Source organism: Macrosteles quadrilineatus, unplaced genomic scaffold, assembly GCF_028750875.1.
Source record: "Macrosteles quadrilineatus isolate MER2022 unplaced genomic scaffold, UCM_ALF_1.0 Scaffold_2__2_contigs__length_208266976, whole genome shotgun sequence".
NCBI classification, from domain to species: domain Eukaryota; kingdom Metazoa; phylum Arthropoda; class Insecta; order Hemiptera; family Cicadellidae; genus Macrosteles; species Macrosteles quadrilineatus.
Genome location: NW_026542595.1, coordinates 3,633,909 through 3,658,824, shown reverse-complemented (window position 1 = coordinate 3,658,824; position 24,916 = coordinate 3,633,909). Strand labels below are relative to the sequence as shown.

The 24,916-nt window shown below is 35.1% G+C and overlaps 2 protein-coding genes across 3 annotated transcripts in view; one reads left to right on the top strand and one right to left on the bottom strand.

Moving 5' to 3' along the window:
* The first annotated feature begins 1,776 nt into the window (after positions 1-1,776).
* LOC128987152 (serine/threonine-protein kinase PRP4 homolog) lies at positions 1,777-9,541 on the top strand. 2 transcript variants are annotated; one of them, XM_054407887.1, is made up of 3 exons: positions 1,777-1,909; positions 2,558-3,581; positions 9,235-9,541. In XM_054407887.1, the coding sequence occupies exons 2-3, from the start codon at positions 2,564-2,566 to the stop codon at positions 9,267-9,269; spliced, it is 1,053 nt and encodes a 350-aa protein (XP_054263862.1). In that variant the 5' UTR covers positions 1,777-1,909; positions 2,558-2,563; the 3' UTR covers positions 9,270-9,541. The 2 variants fall into 2 exon arrangements, with proteins under 2 accessions (XP_054263862.1, XP_054263861.1); XM_054407886.1 differs by having other exon boundaries at positions 9,304-9,540.
* Positions 9,542-9,991: 450 nt separating this feature from the next.
* The window catches only part of LOC128985778 (uncharacterized), a 93,059-nt gene continuing 78,134 nt past the window's right edge, over positions 9,992-24,916 (bottom strand). Inside the window, exon 14 of the mRNA XM_054405648.1 lies at positions 9,992-10,305. Within this exon, the coding sequence (XP_054261623.1) occupies positions 10,088-10,305 (218 nt within the window). The 3' untranslated portion in view covers positions 9,992-10,087. The remainder of the gene's footprint in view (positions 10,306-24,916) is intronic.

Sequence of the window (24,916 nt, the reverse complement as noted above, 5' to 3'; positions counted from 1 at the left end):
ATATGCGTTATGCAGGTATGTAATAACTATTATACATATTATAATATTATACAAAAATGTTAAACGATAATTCAAGGTAGGGTGACCCATGAGACTAATAATTTATACAAAATAATTACTAGAATATATATAGGGGCTATTGCCCCTACAAGCCACTAGTAGTCATTAACAAGACTACAGGATCCCGTTACTCATCCTACACTCATCTCCATTCATACTTGGTTTAAAATAGGTACCTAGTTTGTTAGGTCCTCATTTCAATGAAAATTAATGTAAAGTATTAAGTATCCTTATATATAATACGTGAAGGCAATTTCTACAAAACACTACTTCTCCGTTGATAATGGACGGATTTTTACAAGCGATGTGTCAAAATGAAGTATTTTTTTGTAGATGCCCCCTTTCACCAATTCCTGTAATAAAAGTCCTCAGGCTTTGCCCCACAGGCCATCAAAATCCCAATGTTATTCTTATAAGGAAAATATTTTGTTTACTTAAAAAGATGAATAATTTGTATTAATTAACTTACAGCCTTTTGTAGTAAACTTACATGATATACACAAGAGCATTCAATTTCAGAGTGAATTCGTTTTCAGTTTCGATAACTGGAGTGGAGTGAGCGTTCGTTTTCCCACTTTTCCAGTGAGTTCGTTTCCAGTTTTGATAACTGCAGTGGAGTATTTGATTACATTATCTTTGAGTTGCCTCTTTTAAGTCATCGGAAATTAAGACTGTTATTTGTTTTAAAATATATATAAGGCCTGTAATACTTTGCAATTGCTCAAATTCGAGCAACATGTGCACTAGTTGTATTCTATTTTTAAAAGAACAATAAAGAATTTTTCAATTCATTCAATTTGACTATTATCTAAACACAATAATACCCCTGCCACAGCAAACCTGCATACTAAGCGAATTTCCATTTGTCTGAGTTGATTTTTAAATAAATCTACTTAAAAAACATACGACTGAGTACCTAGGTTTGCTGCTACAAGGAAACTAATAAAATGTATTTTTTAGTAAAATATTCATAGCTTAGTATAAAATAAATAAATTTGCCAAGTTTGATCAAAATATATCCATAAACTAAACAAGCAAACAACAACATTTTAAAATATTCTCCATAAAAATAACATGGGAATTTTAAATTTACAATTTTTTAAATTTTCTCCGTTACCAATAACCGTACAAAAACACTTAATATACTAAATTATTTGTTTTTTTAAGCTCTTTAAAAAGGTCTAGAGAGAAATTGGGAAATTTTGTATTTTGAGGGTCAAAAATGAGAAAAACCATTTTTTACCCCATAAAACCCCGTTCCCATGGTCCGATCATACTGCTTCCCAAACTTATTCAAGTTAATCCCGCGTTACACCTTTAAACCAAATTTCATCAAAATCGGACAAAAATTACTCAAGTTATCGCGTTCACGGACGTATATATATAAGTCTATATATATATATATACATATATAAAAATTTTAACGAATGGTGTTTTTAGCCTCTGGGGACATCAAAATGAAAAAGTAAATCGGTCCCGGGCCTGGGTCTTACCGTGCCACCTACGTTAATAGCTACTTCCCTATAGGGAAATTCGCTAAAATCTTGTTAACTTTCAATTGCCTTGAAACCATATTCTATTCTATTCCTTATTAATAGGTAGTCAATGCTATGAAACTATTATGTTTGATGCTGTGATTTTAAAAGAACTACACTCAAGAGAACTTTGTGATCAAAAAGGCCCATTCACATCACATGCTGGTATTTGCTTGGATTGTCAATATTCAAAACAAAACAAGATTTCTAAATTTTCAGTGAAACAAAAATCAAGTTAAATATGGATTTAAAAATATACTTTTAACTTGGTTTGATTTTTCAACAATTTTACAACATTCTACACAAATTCTACAGTAAGTTTTTTTTAATTTTATAGTTTAAATTTCAAATAATGGCTTAAAAGTCAAGGTTGATTTTAATATAAAATACAGGTTATGTTTATTTATTTTTAAGACTTAACACTTTTCAATTGATATGAAATCATAATACATGGATCATAACAATAACTAATCTAGACACACTACATAATATTATAGGCTATTTTATAATTATAGAATCAATGATGTTTAAAAATTAATCATTCTAGTAAGTAAAAAGGAAAGTAAATAAAGAATTGAGACTCTCTACTAAAAGTTTAGTTAACTCGATAGTTTATTGTCTACTAATGATCAATTGTTTTGTTTGTAGCAATCAATCAATATCAAAGTTGACTTACAGTAAAAAACATTATTGAGCAGTACAAACTAGCAATTTACCAATAAATCAATATAAGTATTTGTTTTGTTTATTAGAATCGATAAGATTAATATATGACACTGATAGAACATGGTGTAAATTTTATGGCAAAGATGAATAAAAATGAGAGTTGAATGAATGACATAAAAAAGTAATTACTCATAAATTATTTCTATAAATATTCAAATTACCAGTTAAAAAATACCAGTAGGCTAGGCCTTATTCAACTACCATAGACTAATCACTAATCGTTTTACCAATTTTAGGGCAGAATGTCTACTACATCAACTACTAATGGTAGACACAGAAAAAGAAGGCTCAGACGGAGACTAGATGATGGAGTAGCACAAGAAACAGAAAACAGCAGTTGGTCTAACAATAAATTGAAACAAGAACTATCGTCTTTTATAGCTGAGTTTTCTTATTTAACTGATCCATCTAAAAAGTCTCAAACTAAAGAACTTTTGATAAAGAACCGATCAGAAACTACTCCTCAACAAAATATTCAAATCTTTGCTGCTAGAGAGCAAATGAATTCACCATTTGATGATCCAGAGTTGAGAAGAAGAGGTGTGGAGTGGGAAGATCAACACAGGGAAACACCAGTGTACAGTGCTCAGGGTTCAGATTGCAAAGTGCCAAAAAGAGATAAAGGATTCAGACGAGCAATAGTTCGACGACCTAGATTGAGAATAAGAAGAAGCCGCTCTACAAGACAAAGTACTTCAAGGGATCTCGGTTGTCCAAACCAAGCAAGATCAGTCAGAAAAGTTCGTCGACGTTTTTCAGGTTTTCGTGCATCAAAAAGTAGGAGTAGAAGAATTAGGGCTAGGAGCTGTAGATCAGAGACTCCCATAAGAAGGCGTGTTAGGAGCCACTTCAGGAGACGAAGTAGATCACCATCTTTTGTGAGATCTGCTGTTAAAGATATGCCATTTCGCTCCAGAGAGAGAAGGATAAGAGAAATTGTTGATAAAAAAAGTAAACCAAAACTTTTGTATAAAAGCATTGAACCGTGTTCTGAGCCAACTCTTGTTACTTTATTCCCAAGGACTATAAAACGTAAGCCTCTGAGGTTTCAAAGTAGGGAGTTGGAACTTCCCTGTAGATGTGATATGTGTACAAATAAATATGAATCTCTTGCTAGACTGCACCATGGACGATTCAACCCCTGCAATCTTCCTCATGCTCCTTTTTCACGTCAATGCGGACCTTGTCCACCTAAATGCCAAATTGTCCCTAGAGATCAAAGTGCTTGTACTCCAAAATGGCATTGCAACACAGGAAAAGGTATTAAATAATTTTATTTTCAAAAACATTTCATCTGTAGGGTATAGGCTATTTTACAGTTTATTAACAGCAGTGGCTTTAACAGACAGCATTATACAGGGTGAATAAAAGTCAAGACCCCCCCCCCCTCTAATAGTTTTACAAGTAAATATACAGAGATATCCTTTTGGTGGTCGTGCAATCTTAGCAGGAAGTTCCATTTTATGATTTTGAAATTTTTTAGTGTCCCCCCAAAAGGGAGGATTTGGGGGACAACTAAAAATTTGTCATTGTAAAACCCCATCAAGTGACACCTCATTTTGAAGTGTTTACAGAAACTTAAAGAATGGTGAAAACCAGAGTTCGCTTTCTCTTCTCTATCCAAAATGGTAGCCAATATTACCATTATGAACCAATTTTACCATTGATTTTCCACAACACTTGACGGGCTACCATTTTGGATAGAGAAGAGATAGCGACCTCTAGTTTCCACCAATCTTTAAGTTTTTGTAAACAATTCAAAATGAGGTGTCACTTGATTTAAAAGTAAGTAAAGTATTTAAAAAGTATAAAGAGAATAAATTATATTGCCAATTCACATTTAATATAAAATCTAAACCAGTATATGTTTGGCAAGTAAGACAAAACAAAATGCAAATCAATCTTAAAAATGTATCCTACCTACGCTATAAATATAGGTAGTAGGTACATATCTCAAAAATATTTAGTGTTGACGGAATTTAAATAGTTATTTGTGTAACTAGTGAGCAAAGTAGCACTTTGCTGCACACAAGAGCAATGTTTACGGAATGATCTCGAGTGCAGCAAAGGCCACTCAAGTGGCACTCGTGTTACACATTATATTTTTCCTACAGTCACTATAAAGCATATAAATAATTAGTCTTTCAAACACTATACAACACGTTTTTAGGTTCAGCTGGCAACACAAATAGGTGCCCTAGAGAAAGTAGTCACCGGTCCGTATCACTCCGCTATTTTTTCCTCGGCAAGCAATGTGCTCCGCGACTTGAGAAAATAGTTCCGTATGTTTTTGTAATTTGAAGTGGTTTCCGCGCCTAAAAAATTGCTTTAAAGGTATTTTCTTGTTTATTAAGATCGTAGGAATGTTTTTAAAACGTTTAAAAGAAAAGTCCAGAAAGATCAGAAATACCGAAACTATAAACACAAAATGACAGGTTAAATCGTAGTTATAATAGTCAATCAGCTGCTCATAGTATTTTAATCTTTAAGTGTTGCCTACCTATTTCCAAGCGTACACGGATTACGTGCATAATAGAACCACGCTGTTTTGTGTTGTTTCGTTGGAATCCTGATGTGCTCTAAAGTATAAACCGTACGACAAAGTATAAACTGTATGACAAAGTATAAATATGCAGCAATTAGCAGCTATCTGTACCATAAACAGTACAAGGAAGCCAACTTTGTCGGGTGACTGTAGGAAAAAGATATTGATAGTAAATCATGATGGTTTACAATCAAAACCATCTGCAACTAGTTGATTGCCAGGTGCTTGAAGATTGTAGATGTTTAAGCTACCATCTATCTATATATTTAATACGTGACATGAAACTTTGTGAACAATAAGGCTTTTTTGTTATAAGCTTTAACCCCACATATTATATACAAAAATGTTCGTCTAGGTGTGTAGATGTGCAAACTGGCTTTAGACTTTTTAAATATATCTTTTTAAGGGTGTGGGCTGTCCTCAAAGTTCCTTCAATAAGGATAACATTGTGATTGATTTGAATGTTATTATATTCTGAAACATATGTCAGTACATAGGCCCTAAGTTTAAAAAAAATAAATCCCAGCTGTATTGTTTGGTTTTGAAATGTAAACAGTTTGCATGTTTTTGAAAATAATTAGAAAACCGGGAAAAAAATGTTACCTATAGGACACGATGGGAGAAAAGTTTAACATTTTATTTTCGTTTAAACATGCCAAGGACCCGACGACAAAGAAATATTGCCGGTCGGACATGGTGAGTCAACATACGGCAAGCAATGCAAAACGTAAGGAGCCCAGATGAGGAGCTGGAACAGTTAGTGGCAACGTGTGCTTACAAAATTACACTGAGAAAATACAAGAATTCAGCAGCATTCACTTGGCGAGATGGCATTAAAATGTCAGAAATGTGGTGCGCTACATTTTAAAGAAGAACAAAGAGGACGAGGCGAAGGATTTTCATCCTGCTGCCATAAAGGAAAAGTGAATTTACCACCATACTGAGAAAGCTATTATATCTAGAGCTTCTTAATGGAGCAAATCATTTGAGCAGAAACTACAAAGAGAACATTAGATCGTACAACTCTGCGCTCGCAATGGTCAGCACTCGAGCTAAAATTGAAGAATATAACGGTGGTGGGACTTTCTGTATAAGGTGCACGACACAATTTATCACTCAATTGGCACCTTTCAATCGTCAGAAGGGGAGCATTCCACATATGCCCAAATTTATATCTACGACGTCGAAACCGCTGTTGAAGAAAGAATGTTAAACAAAGCTAATGGCTCTAACAGCACTGAACTCATGCACATTTTGATTTAACATTTGGTTGATATTAATCCATACACAAAAGTTTTCAGCATGATGAGCTCTATCCTGCAAAATTCCCCTACTGAACAGCAAAAAGAATTTAGAATCCATATAGCCAACGATCGAGCTCAAGACCAACGCCGATACAACGACGCAACTTCTAAGGCCGGGGCCACACTTGTAACTTTTAACCAGCGAGACTGTTTTTTCCGTTTTCACGTGCGACGCACGTGAAATAGTTTGACCGTGGCCTCACTCGTCTTACTAGATAGGTTTTTCGGCCAAACCAGTGAGACTGATAGAGCATGACACACTGGCAATAAAAATCGCCCGTGTCCGTGTTCCGCCTCCCCCCTCCACGTACTAAATCAGTCAGGTCCACCCAGAAATATCTATAAACATATCCATAGTTACAACCCAGACACCCTGCTAAAAAAAAAATAAGGTTACAACAATTGGAATTCAATAATTTTTAAACTCAAAACCAACTAGAAGAACAATGTGGCAATGGAGCAGAGACTTGGCAACGTCACAGTCTCTTGTTGGTACGTCTAGAGTGCATGCCGATTCAGATTTTCAACGCGTGGTTAATCTGAGTCAGTTATTTTTTGGTGGCCACGGTGGAAGCAGGAAACTTGCCGCCGGTACTGACTCGGTTAGCAAAGAAGCAAGTCAGTTATTATGGAATTGTCGGATGAGGAATTAATATGTACAATTATAGTCTGAGTGAAGTTACAGCCAATGAAAAATTGTGTTCATAATATAGTATACCTCTTTTCCCATAGCTAGAAATGATAGAGCTTCTTTCTATATTGCATTGAATGGAGCCCGAAACCACCAAAACTTATTATTAAAATTGGTCGTTGTATTGTAAGAAACTGGTGTAACCTACATAAACAAAACAATTTTCCTGAAGAGTGTTTAGTGGTAACCCTTTATGGATGGAAAAAATTAAATATAACAAAATTTATTTAACTAAATAGTATGCGTACGAGCAAAATCTGAATCGGAATCTGAAACCGGAATGAAGACTTCATTCCGGTAAGCAGGTGCCTGCACGCGGGTTCCGAAACCAGCAGCCACTACGGCCACTTCCATTTGAATGCATGTGCCATTCCTGCCGCCGAAAATCTGAATCGGAATCTGAATCTGAATTGGTGTGCACTCTGGACGTACCGTTATAGAAGGGAAAGCTCTAGCATCATAATCTCACCCCTATCCCCTGACCAACCAAACATACCTCCAAATAGGCCTAGTGATGTTACGAGTTGAGTATTCAGAGTCAGACTCAACTCGGTGCCATCGTGAAACTTCTGCCTTCATCGGACAAGTTCAGGTCAACTCTCAGCGCTGCCAATAGAGTTAAAGTTTGGCGTTAAGTTTTACAAGTCGACTCTTTATGTTCCGAGTTAGTGTAAGTTTGACCTTTTTTGCATGAGTCTGGTTTTGACTCACTTTAAGCCAATAGTGTTTAAGTTTTGCGAGTTGACAAATTGAGTCAATCGTTAGGATATCATAATATCCTAAAAGTGAACTTTTGTATATATTAGGATGTAAATTACAACATAGTGACCTCTGAAGATGCCATACCTTGTGGCGAAATGCTCATAAGGAAAATACTGTAACACTTCAACAACTCAAGGTAACTACAAAACAAAATTACCCCCGCCTTAGCAAACCTGCAGACTAAGCGAATTTCCATTTACCTGATTAGATTTTCAATTAAATCTATACAAGATTTTGACGCTATCGCAGAAGACACTGAAAGTGTTTTTTCCCGTGGGAGATATATTTAGGATTTTGCCGCAGAAAATAGGCTATGATATTTCCGTCACTGTGGGAGACATTAGGGATTGGGCCACGATCACGGACGATTATTATCTAAATGTTTCTATGACGCCTCGATGCCTCGGGAGATGCCTAAGTTTAGGTAGAAATATACCTGTAATGATGTTTTAAAGATTATTGGAGGGGCAGGCGGTGAACAAACTTGCAGGGGGGCCCTTATGTTCTTATCGCTGCCTCTGTTATTTTGATCTCACTAAACATTTAAAGAACACAACATTTAAGAACATTTGGCTGATTTTTTTAAAAGGATGTCAGGAACACTTTTTTTGGAACTTTAAATTTCCTATCAAACGACACCATATCCAAAATATCAAATAACAAATAACTACAAATTTTGATATTCGGGCTATTTTCTATTCGACCTTTTTGAACTTGATGTCATTTAGTAGACAATTTTAAATGCAAAATTTACGTGTTCTTGAACTTTTTTCATGAAATCAGCCATTTTATGTAATTGAAATTTAAAATGTTAAAATGGCTGCTATTATGAAGTTTTGAGTTTGTTCATAACAACTTTTTTAATAAACTCAAAATAACATGGGTCTTTTTTCCATTAACATACACACCAAGTTTCATAAAGATTGGTTGGGACAATCCAAAGATGTTTGTGGGGAAAATAAATGCTTTTGGAAAAATTTTAAACATTATGTGCTCTTTATTTTGACCCATAGAACCATTTCTCAGAGTTTGACTGTTTACTTACAAGACACCTATGTTTATTCGAACTATTTCGCAAACGAGCATGATTTTATGTGTATGCGAACGGGGTTTTATAGCCTAAAAATGGGTTTTATAATTTTTGGCCTTTACAAACATAGTTTTCCAGAACTATTCTGTTGCGCTTGAAAAAACAATAATTTAGTATACATTAATAGGCTAAATCTTTACAGATTAAAGTTTAAAAAACTGTAATTTTAAATTAGCCATGTAACCTATTTTTTATGGAGAAGAAGTAGACAGTTTTAGTTTGTAATTAGCCTATGGATATATATTTTCATCAAATTTGGAAAATTTCATAGGCTGATGATTCATTAGTGGAGACTGGATTTCGCTCTCCGCACCTAGGATAACCCAGCAGCTTTACAAAGCTACACAGATCATCTAACACCTTTCTACACTCATCCTCTGAACGCTTCAACATTAATAGTTTCTTAAATCAGAATCCGAATCAAACCCCTTTATTCATATTGTATACACATACAAGAATAGTGACAAAAATGTCAAGTGTCAGACTATAACAGCTAATTTAAATTTTTTTTTATTTTACAGGAAAACCGAAATTTAATATTTTGGTATTGAATTAATGATGGACCATTTTTTGATTGCATGTAACTACAGCGGGCAATCATCCTTGGGCCAACCACTGTTGCAGAAATGATGTTTACCAACCGATCGCAAGCAGATGTGTCAAGAGTGTCTGTTTCAAGTTTGGAGCCACAAACCAATGCCTTGATTCAAACATAACACATTATTTTCACTCCATCCTTGACAAAAGGCTTTGCTGTTAAATTATTCTTATATTTAAATTGAGTTTTCTTGTTATTGTTGTGTGCAATAATAAAAATTAAAATCGTTGATTTTGATGAATAAAGACTCAATTACTTTACTTCTGGAGCAAAGGTTTCTTCATAATATAATCAATATGAGGTTGTTGAGAAAATCCTCCTGCTACAAGACGAGCCTTTTTTCTTTCTGAAGAACCATCTGCATTGTACTTTTCTTTCAGTAGTTAAAAAAAAAAAACAGCCCTGTATAAAGGGTTGGTCAAAAGTTCAAAAGTATAGTAATCAAGCAATGAAATTATTGAAAAAATACCAGCCATTGTAACTTAGTTGCCATTTTTAACCAGTGGAGTTCTTTATTAGTCTGATTTCTATTCACATATCTGGATCTGTGTCTGTAACATTACACTTATAGGGACATGTCAATGAAGGAGAGTTAAACTTCATCATTTAAGATTATTTTAACGAAAAACATAAAGATAAAAGTTCACTCATGAGTCATAATAAAACAAATCAGATTGTTGGTAAAAATATAATTAATTATATATCTTTTAAATAAATACAAAAATAAAAACTACCATACAAAAAAATCACAGTGTGCATTTAGAGTAAAACTGATGTCATCCCTGCTGGAGTAGGTCTATCACCAGAGAGAAGACATGTTTGTCATTCGCTGTAGCCGAGGCCAGAGTAAGTCGTTGGACTAGACCCACACTGCGCAGTGCTACCTTGGCCTTCTGACTGTTGGCAGCTAGGGACCACACGATCAGTGCCACATCTTGTTGTTCTCTCTCCTCTCCACTCAGCAGAACCTCCCCCAATGCCTGCAGTAGACGCTCTAAACAACACAAGGTAAACATGTGAGGAGAACAAGCTTTAGACATTCCATTATCATGTTAAAGTTATAGTCAGTTTTATAATAAAAATAAATAAACATAGTCGAATTGACCTACCAACAGAGTACCGGTGCAAATGTCGCAAGAGAATATGCCTATTAAAAAATGTGTCAAATTGTCACTTAGTGTTTTATGAAACGTACTACGGTAGACTCCCACTTATCCGAACTCCTCGGGACCGAGGCCAGTCCAGATAACGGGTTTTCCGGTTAAACCGACGTCCCCAAAAACTTGTTAAAATGGGCTGTTTAAATGCAATACAGTATTTGACTTAAATTTAGGAGAGCACTGTAAAGAGTTAAATAAGGCTTTATCCAACAGTAAGCTTTTGTTAACTGACAGGGAGATCAGAGAGTTTAAACCAATAAATCCCCAAGCTCCCCGCCTAAAAGGCCTACCAAAGGTACACAAAGAAGGCAACCCAATTAGACCCCTGGTTAATTACATGCCCGCTCCAGCTTACAAATTAGCCAAAAAACTAGAATGCATCGTCAAAACACATGTAATTTTAGAAAAAAAGCCACAGCCTGAATAATAGTTTAGTATAAATCAATAAAATAAGAACTATCAAATTGAACCCAAGATATACGTTAGCTTCATTAGTCCGCCGAGGAGGAAAGGTCGATGCGGTGAACGCCCGTGTTTGTGCAAGCCCACCGGTCTGCCCGTGTAATCCTGCCTCCTATCACGCTAAAGGACCTTTTACATACAGTTGGTGTTAAATAATTACCCTCTATAAGCTTTATTTGTGTCAAAACCTATATTGAACTTTTTCGTTATCCATTTTGTGCGGGAAATCTTTTCTTGCTATTAGTTCTTATTTTTTATTAGGACCTTACTGTTTCACCTAATCCAAAATGGACTGTTCTAAGTGTGGACGTGATGTTGCAAATTCAAAAAACACTGTGAAGTGCGTGGAGTGCGGTTCGACCTTCCATGTTACGTGTAGTCGTAGACGAACTGTGGCAAAGTTATCGGCCATGTCGCCGCAGGCTCTGGCCACGTGGAAGTGCGACGGCTGCGGCCAGGAGACTGCGTCTGCTGCGAGTGGTAAGTCAGACTCTGAGGACAATTAGATATGTGATATTCTCCGTGCTATACAACGGGATATGGCTGCGAATCAGGATTCAAGTAACCAGAATTTTAATACCGTTAATCAGCAGTTGATCAATATGAACCAAACCCTGAATGAGCTCAAGGATAAAATTTTAGTAGTAGAGAGGGAGAACGCGTCTCTAAAACAGGACTAAGGACATTTAAAGGAAGAAAATGTTATCCTTCGGGATAAAGCTAACAGCCTTGAAATGGAGATCGAGGACCTCAAGCAGTACTCTAGAAACCGAAACATTGAAATAAGGGGCATCCCTCTTACTATGAAAGAAAACGTTTATTTGATCATGGAAAGCATAGCAAGAGCCTTAGGAATAACTTTCAATAGAGGTGACATCTCAATCGCCCATCGTCTGCCCGCACCTAGGAAGAAATCATTTCCCCCCTCAATCGTCACCCAATTCGTGTCCAGATCGACTAGAGCTGAGTGGATGGAGGCCGCCAGAGATAACCCGATCCAAACGACAGATGTTGCAGCATCTCTTAGACCATCTCCAGTCCTGCTCATCGACCATCTTACACCTCGGAATCGTCGACTCCTGGGATATGCTAAAACTTTTGTCAAAGAAGGTCGTCTCGCCTACGCTTGGTCAAAGGAGGGGAGGATCAAGATTAGGAAGACACCAGATGGACCTGTCAAGACAATCAGGGACAACAGTGAAGTGGATGAGTTCGCAGGTCCAGCTCTTGGCGAGGGCGACGAGTCCGTGGTCAGCGGCAACGGAGAACCCACAGCGGCAACGGAGAAACCAGCAGCGGCAACGGAGTAACCAACAGCAGCTAGGAACCCGGAGCAGTAAATTTCAACACAGTATGGATTAAGCCTCCTAGGTATTATTTTTAATGTTTTTTATAATGTTACTTTTCGATTTTACTAGTTTATATAAACTACCAGTAGTAGTTACTAGTATGTTAGGCAACTAAATACACATTTTTTCTTATTTCATTTCACAACAATACTGTGTTAATATGTTCAATCCAAGTACTGTACTACTGTAATCTTATCATCATGATCAATTTTTTTTCATTTTTCCCTGTAGCCATTTCTTTTAAATCTGAATTAGTGTAAAATTTATCTATTCGTCTAAGCTCACCAACTTAAGTAAATGTATTTTAACTCAATTCATATTCTAATAATAAAACGATTTATTTTTATTTTGGAGGGAATGAATCTACTAATTTCTGTAGAACCAGGAATACTATACTTAATACTAGGGGTCTTTTGTTTACATTTGTATTTACCTATAAATAAAGTATACCATGCGAGTGAGTAGTGGGCTTATGTAAAGCACAGTTTCAAATTCACGAAGTAAATATTTTTAGTTTAGGGGTTACAATCTTTGAAACAAAACACAAATAAAGAGAATAAGTATTGGGCACTTATTGTGAGTAAATTGTTTTTAGTTGTTTTCACAAGTATGTAATTTTTATTTTCACTCTTTATTTGCCATACAGAATGCACCATGGTGTATTTTCAGGAATATATATGTTTTAAATAATTAAAAACGTGTTTCTCTGTATTCTTATTCTGTAAATACTAATCATTTGAAATAAGAGTAGGATTCTAAGTAATCTTTTTTTTTATCTGAAGTTTCTATGGGCTGAAGGTGGGTCTGTCTCTTTTCATGGAGGAAATTTTTGACGACATTATCTCTTACCAAAATGTTAATGCACGCATATATGAAGACATATCAACATTTAGTTTTTTCAGTGAGTTTAATATAGATATTAAAAATAGTTTAACGATTCTTAGTCTAAATATTAGAAGTTATAGTAAAAATATAGACGAGCTGATTATTATTTTAGATAGTTATGTATATCATTTTGATATAATTGTTTTAACTGAGTAAAAATATAGACAAGCTGATTATTATTTTAGATAGTTATGTATATCATTTTGATATAATTGTTTTAACTGAGACTTGGGTGGATGAATCCAGTGCGAATGTGAGTATGGATGGTTATAACGTGTTTATGAACAAAGAGAGTAGAAATGTAATGATGGTGTGATTGTATTCGTGAAAAAGTGTTTTTCTGCGTGCATGGAGGAGGTTGGTATGTTTGGAGCAACGTGTGTTAAAGTAGATGTATTGTTTGGCGATGCGCGGCTTTCCCTGTTATCGGTGTACAGGAGTCCGTCTAGTGATCTATCTCTCTTTATCGACGACCTTGAAGCCTACTTAGATAATAGACCCAGGGATAGGACACACTGGCTGGTCGGCGACATTAACTGCTGCATTTTGCCAAATAAAGTAGACAATCTCTCACAACGCTACTTAGATGTTTTATATGGTTCGGGTTTTATTAGTTGTATCAATTTGCCAACCAGAGTTACAGAAGATACAGAAAGCTGTCTGGATAATTTTTTCACCGACTGTAAAAACACTAACTCCATTAAATCCGCAATTATTCAATGTGCTCTAACGGACCATTTTTTCACGGTTGTTCAAATACAAGGTCCGAAAGATATCTCAGATGCCACTCCAAATTTACAAGCCAAAACAGAGAAAACCTGTTTAGATTTTTCTATTGCAAACCGCCTTATCTCTGATACGGATTAGTCTGTTATCACGGATGTAAACGACGTCAATGATAGTTGTAATCTTTTTGCTCATAAGTTACAAGAAATTATTTCAATATCTACTACAAAGAAAACAATTTCATCTAAGGAGTTTAAAATAAAACCTTGGATTACGTCTGGTATTGTCAGATCGATCCGTGTCAGAGATGGGATGAGTAGACGTTTAAAAAATCAACCCTTGAATGCAGTTTTAAAACTACGTTTAAAAAAATACAGAAACGCTCTTAGTAAGATAATTGCTTCTGCTAAACTTCTTTATTATCGCAGGAAATTAAGTGAATCTAGGAACGACAACAGAAAATTATGGAACAATATTACTGAAATCATGGGTACAAAAAAGATTAAGGAGGATTTCCCTATCAACCAGTTTCTAGGTAAAAGGAAGTGTACAGGCACAGATGATATCATTGAAGTTGCGAATACTCTTAACGAATATTACGTCAATGTAGGAGCCGACTTGGCCAGTTCTGTCCCCCCTGTGTCAGAACCTATCGTGAGAGATGAGGATTACCGGACGGACTCTACCTTCCAGCTGACGCCTATTTTAGAGGTAGATTTAGTAAAATTGGTCAATAATATGAAAGGTGGCTCTGCCCCAGGTGTAGATGGAATTCCAACTAAATTAATCAAGCAAAACATAAATATACTTAAATCGCCACTTCTTCATATTATAAATATGAGTTTGACATCTGGGGTGTTCCCAGATTTTTCCAAATTAGGGAAAGTAATTCCAATCTACAAGAGTGGACAGAAAAACCAATGTGTGAGTTTCAGACCAATTACATTAACGAGTGTGTTGTATAAATTATTAGAAAAGTGCGTTAGGGAGCAGCTAGAAAATTATTTGATCGTTAACGACATTTTATTTGAAAACCAATTTGGCTTTAGGAGGGATAAAAATTTAAATGATGACCTTTTTCTACTCACTAAAAATATTCATGACGCAGTTGGGAGAAATAAGAAACCTCTTTTAGTCTTTATAGATTTGGCCAAAGCTTTTGATACAGTTGACAGGGAAATTTTATTGAACAAATTAAGCTTAATAGGCGTCCGTGGGGCTGCACTGGAGTGGTTTAGAAGTTATTTTAGTAATCGTTTTCAAGTTGTGTCAATTTTGGGCCACTCCAGTGTACCTCAATCAATTGAATTTGGGGTTTTCCAAGGAAGTTCGCTTGGACCTCTGTTGTTCCTCATTTATATCAATAATCTAGGTAGGGTCTTATTGTACGGTGGAAAACTTTTCCTTTACGCCGACGATTCCGTTTTACTTTTTGAAGGTGACAGCTGGGAGCAAGTGTACCGTGTGGCTGAGCGGGGCCTTCGCGCTGTCAAGCAGTGGTTCGACCAGAGTCGGCTCTCAGTCAACATATCCAAAAACCAAATATATGCCTGTGTCTGTGAGAGCCGACCACGACCCGGTTGGCCTGCATCTGCGTTTGCACACGTGCGGAAGTGCGAGACTGTATGAATGCGTGACGTGTGAGTGCATTGAGAGAGTATCTGAATACAAATATCTGGGTATCATCTTTGACAACCGCCTAAAATGGAATTGCCATATTAATTATGTAAGAAATAAGCTGCGCAAAGTATCTTTTATCTTTTCACGCATCAACAGGATACTTCCCCCCGACTTGATTAGAACTGTGAATTATGCCTATGTACAATCTCTATTGCAATATGGAATCTTAGCTTGGGGTGGTTGTTATCAAAATGTTTTAACGCCACTTGAAATAATTCAAAAATCTATTATCAAGATAGCACTAAAAAAAAAACCGCCGTTATCCCTCAAATGTTTGGTCAATGAATTCAAAGTTCTTAATATACCCCAACTCTTTATAAAAAATATTATTCTGTATATTCATAAAAATGAAAATTTCTTGTTCCGACACATTACACATCAATACCATACTCGATCAACAACTAAATATGGAATTATTACCCCTAGATTAACGAAGTCAATAAACAGCACTTCGTCTTTTTATCTTGCAAACATAATTTATTCCCAACTTCCACTAATTGTAAAATCCCCCCCTCCTTGCAGTCTACGTACATACAAAAAAATTATTGACAAATGGCTACTAGAAGTTGGCCGTCATAGAATAAGAAACTATTTCACCTCCATGTACATATAGATACTACTATCATTTCATGAACAACTGCAGTAATCTATGCGTGTGTGTGTGTGTGGGGGTGGGTGTGCCATGGGTACCCCGCTAGGCTGGACCACAGGGACAGTGCAGTGACGGCTTTTTTAATAAGAGCTACCAGCCGCCTGTGGATCCCGGGGCGGGTACTATGGAAGGTAGTGGCTGTGAATGTATGTTTGTGGTGAGTGTCGGTTCTTTGTGAGTTTGTGAGGTATGAGTGGTCTGTGTTGTAATCAACCTTTAACTTAGGTCTACAATGGAAACTCCATGTACAAATTCGAAACTTAAATTTATTAATTATAATACAAAACTGATAGTGAAAGAAAAGAAAAGGGGGTTCACAATAAATTGTACAAACAGTGGGAGATGAATTTACTTTAAAAACTTTAGGCTAGGCCTATTACAATGGTTTTAATTATTTAAGTTCAATGTTATAATTTACTGTAAGGATCTTAATCTCAGGTGGGGTGATCGAGCGGCATTTGAATTTAATCTTGTGATATAAGCCTAATTAAATTTTGTTTTAAAATATAAAGTATGTTCGAATTATAGATTGGTTGAATTAATAATAATTTTGAATAAGTTAAGCTTCTATTAGTTCTTGACTTTGAATTTGAGTACAAATGTCCAAAGGTTGGGCCTAAAAAAAGTTTTAATGGCTTCCAAAGGGGAAAATGTCTATTGGAGTAATCTCACCAAAATTGATGTCTTCTTTGAAGTAAAGTTCTTGATGTTATAAATTATGAATGTTCGTCACAAGGATGGTTCTTCTTTCAACAAATTTCACTAATTTTGTCCGAATAATGTACTTTTTTTTTATAAAATTTTAATATTAAATATGTAGTGTCTAATTTGCATCTTCATACTATCTTGGCTCTATTGGAAGTGATGATGGTCTGATGTATTGTTGCACTCACATATGTCAATGCCGACTTAATAATATAAAATTATAGGCCACTGTTCACAAATATATTATAACAAATTTCATTTGCTAGAGAGCTAAATTATAATTTTGAAAAGTTATTTAAATAAAATTATATTGAATTTGAAGCAATTTTGTTACAAAAGTTATAGGCTATTATATATTTACATAAAATTAGGTTATTTGAAAATTTCTATCTTATATTGTATTAAATTGATTACCTATTGGTCTGTTTGGTCAATTAATTACTATATGGTTTGAAAAGGGATTGAAATTTACATAAAATGAAAAACATATGGTGGAAATTAAATTATTCTATTAAAAAAATATTGGTGAAAATATTGAATTGTTACAAAATCCCCGCAGAAATGGAGTTATAATGAAATTACTAACGACATTTCGAATTAACAATGAAAATATTTACACTGATTAAAACTGATAACAACACACAAACAAGAAAAGAAACAATAAATTATTACTTTGAAGTACATGAACATAACAAAACACTAATATCCTAACTAACATAATGAGAGATACTTAAAAAACACAATATTTAATGGGGTTTCCTAACTATATAGCATAGATGGATTTCAATGTCTTTATTCTTAACTAACTCCTATTATTTTTATAAATCATTTTCCTAAAATGTATTATTATGTAATGATTCGTTACTGTTCTATATACATACATTCATTAATTGTTTTATGGGGAAAGGGAGGGGAATTGTTTCTATAAGACTGTACACAACAAACGCGCACTTATCACAACACTACTCTTCAGGCTTAGAGGGAATTTTGATTTGTTTGAATATTGAGGGGTGATGTATCTTCTGAGGGCAGAGATGTGGAAGGGTCCATATTTGCACCTAATTTCAGCATTATCCCCGCTATCTAGGTAATGATAGACATGGTATGTTTTCTTGGGATCTGGGTAGGATTTCTTCTTAAAATTTTGAGGATTTTCAACTTTTAAAGTATGTTTGTATTTGTTGCAAACTCCTGGTTCATCTGAGAAGACATCTTTATACTTTAGTATTAGAGATTCAAGTTTAGAACGTTGTTCGTCATTAATTAACTGGTTATTGGCAAGAGAATTTTTGACTATCTCTGGTGAAATGCTGCTTTGAGTTTTGCTTGTTTGTGAACTGTACCTATGTGTATTTATTTCATTTGTATTATTATATATTAAATCATCTTCATAATTGTATGTTTCACTTGTATTGTAGTTAATGTAGCAAGATATTCCGTCAATAGTTACCTCTCCAAACTTCAAATTCACATCATTATTATTAATATTTATATTTATTGATTTGTGTTCGAAGTCGATTCGTGCATCCCATAAGCTTAAAACATCTGTTCCTATAATTAATGATCTTACTAGGTGTGGTACAAGCAAAGTTTGTATGTATGTTGGTTGATTATTTACTTCAAATGGCAGCAATAAGATTTTAGATACCCGTTTAGATTTCTCTCCGGTGGCAGTTTTAATGAATGTGTTACTTACAGGAAGTTCTTCAAATTCAGATAATTTATGTTTATTTTCGTTGAACCAATTTTCGTTTAGACAGGTAATGTTAGAACCTGTGTCAACTAAAGCACAGATGGGAATATTACTTATTTTGAAATTTATTTCTGGGCAGTTTGCTTTAAAATTCTTAGTACAAAGTTCATCTATTGTCTCTTCACTCAATAAAAATTCACGGTTACAACAAATTGTGTTAATATGTAAAGGTTCTATGTTATTTTGGTTATAATTATTTATTTGAATAGTCGGTCTGTTTAGTCCGATTTGGTTCACAGGCGCTGAAGATTCTAGAGTTGTATACAGACCAGCAGTTTCGACAGCGCCTACCCGTTTAAAGGCGGCTGCCCGCTGTACGGTTGTGTCGTACTGTTAGGCGGTCGGTGTTGTGAAGGAACTTGCGAAATTGAATTACACATTTGGACTTGCTCTGATGTTGGGTACTCACGGCCATGTATTTGATTCGTGTTATGTTGAGGATTGTGAGTAATGGACATGTAATTCACATTGCCTCGCTGTTGTTGTGGTGGTGGTGGATTTCTCGGTTGCCAACTTGGATTATGTTGGGGCCGGTGGTTTTGATAGTACTGAGATTTTTTTATCTTTGGATTGTAGGTATGGGGATTAGTGTTCTGGTATTGATTTTGAGCTTGAAAGCTGGGTCGATTTTGGTAGTTCCTCCGATTGTTATGGTAGTTATTAGGATGATCGTTCCGATTTTGATTATTGTGAGATGGTGTTGGACTGGAGTTATTTTTAGGCCGTTTCTCTGCGTCGTGTAGATCTTGTCGTTGAAGTAGTGCTTCAAACTCGTAAACACTGCTTGCATTTTGCACACGTCGTACGTCCTGAATAAGTGAGCAAAAGTGGTCGGACAAAATAGCCACTATTTCCTCTTCAGTCAGCGCTGGAGTGAGGGATCGTAGCGTAATAACTCGTTCAATAAAATACTCGGATCGAGTTAACTTTCCGTCAGGCTTGTAATGTTCGGATTCGATTTTGTGCTTGATTGCCCGTTGAAGGTCACGATTCCAATACTTCGAGATAAATTGTGTTTCAAAATCTTCCCATGACTTTAAATCATTCTTTACCAATGAAAACCATCGTGAAGCTTGGTGTTCAAGGCTTGTTTCAAGAATGTCTTTTAAGATTTCGATGGGGTTTTGCTCGGTGCTTTGCCGTGAAAGTAATTTTTGGTAATATCTCTTCAGACGTGTTAGATATTCCAGGGGATTATGGGATCGACCACTGAATTTAGGTAAAGTCAAATCATTGGTTAAGATTGAACTTCCACAGGTTACATGGATTTGAGGTGTTAGAAAAGCGGTTTCCTGTTTTAGCTTTTGTTCAAGATCGGCTTTAATATTAGTAAATTTAGCTTCTTGTTCATGTATGAGGTTAGTTACTTGATTAAGTGTTTCTGTTGTTTGCCGAATTGTATTTTGGTTGTGCTCGACTACCGGTGCCAATTCATTTCTTATTTCAGTGGTTTTTAGATTTATATAATTTTCTAAATCTGATTTAGTGTTCTGGGATGTTTCATTGATGTTTAGGGTTAGTTTGGTTTCAATTTTACGACTTTCGTCAGTGATGATTTCATTGGTCTTAATGCGTTCATTAGCTACGATATTGGGCACTTCTTTTCTAATTTCGTCATTCTGTTTACCTTTTTAATAATGTTGTTTTCAATTTGTTGTAATTCTAAAGTATGTACTTGTTGGATAGCACGGATTTCGTCTAGTTCCTTACGCATGTTGTTTTGATTTTCTGATAGTGTTAAATTTAGTATTTAATTCATTTTTAACCTCGTTTTTGACATCATTTAGGCCCTTATTAAGTTTGTTTTCAACACTAGCTACTTCAGCTTTTACTTCGTTTAGGTCGCTTTTTACTTCATTTAGACCTTTATCGATTTTATTTCCAAGCAGTTCGAATAATGAAATTAATTTGCATTGAAAATCATCCGTAACGACTGTCGACTTAGTTGGTGAGGCATTGACAGGTGCAGTGACGTCACTGTTTAACTTTGTGAGAGTCAGCTGGCAGGGAGAATGAGACGGGATAGCATCGGAAGTCTTCGGTGGCGTTCGGGTGTTGTCGTCGGCGAAGACCGGCATCTGTTGGCCTTGACATTCAAGATGGCGAATTCCAGTGTCAGTTTCTGCTTGAGAAATGGCGTCTGCCATGTTTACTTCTGCTTCGGTTTTATTAAACTCGGTGAAAAGTTCGTTATTATTTTGCCCGGGTAGATTGTCGGATTGTTCGACTTCGTGTTGTGTTATTACGTTGTCGGGTTGTGCGGGATTTACGAACAAACTGTGTTGTGTGAACGTTGAAGTGTTATTATTGTCAGTAAGGACTTGAATGTTGTCAACTGTGTCAGTCATTATTGGGTTGGGAATGGTATTACGGGACCTTAAATTATAATTATGGGGCATGGGATTACACAAAAGGGAAAAGGATATTATTTACAGTTATGGTATGTTAACTTAATAAATCTCTTTAACTAAATTGTGAGTTGTTATTTCTCTGTCTTAACTGCTAACAAAACTCATTCTAAGGTTTCAAAATTGCTTCATTTGGATCACAAGATTAAATTCGTTGCCAATTTTTTTAATTGCGTTGGCGTTGTTGGTGCGCCATTTTTGTAATCAACCTTTAACTTAGGTCTACAATGGAAACTCCATGTACAAATTCGAAACTTAAATTTATTAATTACAGTAGAGTCTCGCAAACTCGGCACTCGATAACCCGGCAGTCTGGATAACTCGGCCATCACCTGGCTCAGAAAATTAGTAATATTTTGAGTCCGAGTTAAACATAGACTCAAGCCAGCTCAAGTAAAATCATTCACAACTCGTACCAAGGATTTTCTGTACTATATCTGATGACTTAATATTGACTTGTAATATGAAAAAAGGAGGTTAAAAAGCTTAAAAATTGTATTGTCCTTATTGTTAACCCTAGTTCCCGATAACCTGGCATTTCACAAACTCGGCACCCTTCCAGTCCACATTACGCCGAGTTTGCGGGACTCTACTGTATAATACAAAACTGATAGTGAAAGAAAAGAAAAGGGGGTTCACAATAAATTGTACAAACAGTGGGAGATGAATTTACTTTAAAAACTTTAGGCTAGGCCTATTACAATGGTTTTAATTATTTAAGTTCAATGTTATAATTTACTGTAAGGATCTTAATCTCAGGTGGGGTGATCGAGCGGCATTTGAATTTAATCTTGTGATATAAGCCTAATTAAATTTTGTTTTAAAATATAAAGTATGTTCGAATTATAGATTGGTTGAATTAATAATAATTTTGAATAAGTTAAGCTTCTATTAGTTCTTGACTTTGAATTTGAGTACAAATGTCCAAAGGTTGGGCCTAAAAAAAGTTTTAATGGCTTCCAAAGGGGAAAATGTCTATTGGAGTAATCTCACCAAAATTGATGTCTTCTTTGAAGTAAAGTTCTTGATGTTATAAATTATGAATGTTCGTCACAAGGATGGTTCTTCTTTCAACAAATTTTACTAATTTTGTCCGAATAATGTACTTTTTTTTTATAAAATTTTAATATTAAATATGTAGTGTCTAATTTGCATCTTCATACTATCTTGGCTCTATTGGAAGTGATGATGGTCTGATGTATGGTTGCACTCACATATGTCAATGCCGACTTAATAATATAAAATTATAGGCCACTGTTCACAAATATATTATAACAAATTTCATTTGCTAGAGAGCTAAATTATAATTTTGAAAAGTTATTTAAATAAAATTATATTGAATTTGAAGCAAGTTTGTTACAAAAGTTATAGGCTATTATATATTTACATAAAATTAGGTTATTTGAAAATTTCTATCTTATATTGTATTAAATTGATTACCTATTGGTTTGTTTGGTCAATTAATTACTATATATGGTTTGAAAAGGGATTGAAATTTACATAAAATGAAAAACATATGGTGGAAATTAAATTATTCTATTAAAAAAATATTGGTGAAAATATTGAATTGTTACAGTGTGAATGTGTAGGGCTTTGTGTGTGGAATGCATGTGCCAAGTCTCGGGCAATTCTAATTATGTGTATTTCTAATGGGATAATTTCCTACATTTTTAACGTGCAAACTGAACGCGTGATATATGCGCGCATTAATTTTTCATACACTGTATCGTTTTGTATATATTGATCTTGTAAACTAGTTTTTTCTTATTTATCCTTTTCTTGTATACAAATTCTGTGTACAATATATATATATATATATATATATATATATATATATATATATATATATATATATATATATAAATTTTCCTTTTTGAATGTAGCCTAAATTATTGTTTTTTGTGCGGATGATTGACTCAATCCCCAACCACAGGCATATAGCCCATTTGGGGATTCATATTTCATAAATTGTTTTTTGTACCATTCAATCTGATGTTCTGTATTGAAATAATAAAGAATTCATTCATTCATTAGATACAAGTAGCTTAGTAATGGGATTAATCCTAACATCGTCGACACATTAATCAGCAAACATAGAAAGAAAATTAGTAAAGAGACTGCAGATCGGGAGTATTTCATTTGGTCCAAAATTGTTTGGTCCAACAGTTGTAAAACAGTTCGTTTGGTCCAAAACCGTTTTATCCTCCAGTTGGGGAGTATTTCATTTGGTCCAAAATCGTTTGGTCTAACACTCTAATACGAGTTCGTTTGGTTCAACAGTATGAAATATTGCGTCCCTAATTTCAGACAAAAGCAACGACATCGTAGTGCTCGGAAAAGAAGAATATGTAAAGAAGACGGAAGATTTCATCAAAGAAAATAACTTCAAAGAGCTGAAAAAGAGTCCAACGCAGAGTTACCAAAGAGAGCTGTCCGACGTCGTGAAGAGATGCACCAGAGTGATTCCCGAAGAATGTCGACAGAAGATGAACATCATAAATTCTAAAGCGCCCGTGATGAAAGGGATCCCAAAAATACACAAGAAGAATGTACCCATCAGACCATTAGTTAACTTTAAATGTGCTCCTACCTACAATGTTTCAAAATTGTTAGCAAGGAAGCTCAGCAATGATTTAGAATTAGAATATATATACAATGTAAAGAATAGTTATGAATTTGTTGAACGTGTAAAGAACATAGATATAGATTTGAATAGTAGGCTAGTCTCATTTGATATAGCAAATCTGTACACAAACATACCTGTATCCGAAACTGTAGATCTTGTTAAATGTAGGCTTTTACAGAATAGTTTAGACGATGAATATGTCAATCAGATTGTAAAATTGCTTGTGACTGTTTTGAAGCAAAATTATTTTAGATTTAACAATAGATTTTACGAACAAACAGATGGTTTAGCTATGGGAAGTCCACTTTCGGCAATTTTGTCAGAAATATTTTTACAGTATCAGGAAAAAGAAATGTTAATGAATTTAAGAAAGAATCATGATGTAAAACTGTATGTTAGATATGTAGACGACATTCTTGTTATCTTCAGACAAGCCCAGGAGCAGGAGCACGAAACGATGATGCAGACACTAAACAGACACCACACGAACCTCACCTTTACCAACAAGTTTGAAGAAAACAAAAAGATCAACTTCCTGGACCTCACATTAGAGAGAAAAGACAGCAAGATAGAGTTTGACATCTACAGGAAACCTACGCAAACGGACACTACAATCAACAAAAAGTCTATCCATCCGACAATCCACAAGACCGCAGCCTTTAGATCTATGCTGTACCGAGCCTATAAGATCCCACTTAGCCAAGCCAATAGGAAAAAAGAACTGGACACCATTAAGAAGATCGCTCAAGTGAATGGATTTCGAACCAAGACGATAGAGGATATCGCAAGGAAGACGAGGACGAAAATCGATAGACAGAATACACTACACAGCAGAACAACATTAGAAGAGATAAAAGAGGAAAACACCAGATATATCACATTTAGCTACACGGGGACTACAACACAAAGGACTGCTAACAGATTCAAGAAATACGGAGTTTCAATAGCCTACAGGACTCAGAACACCATGAGTAAAATACTGCATCCAAAAATAGAAGATTGTAACAAATTCGACACTTCGGGCATCTATAAAATCAATTGTAACGATTGTGATAGCTTCTACATTGGACAGACTGTGAACTTCGTTAACCACTTCAAAAACCACATATCTGCGTGGAGGAACAACAAACCGGAAAGATTAAATGTCGCACAACACCTTTTACAAAATGGGCACTCACTAGGAAAAATGGAGGATAGTC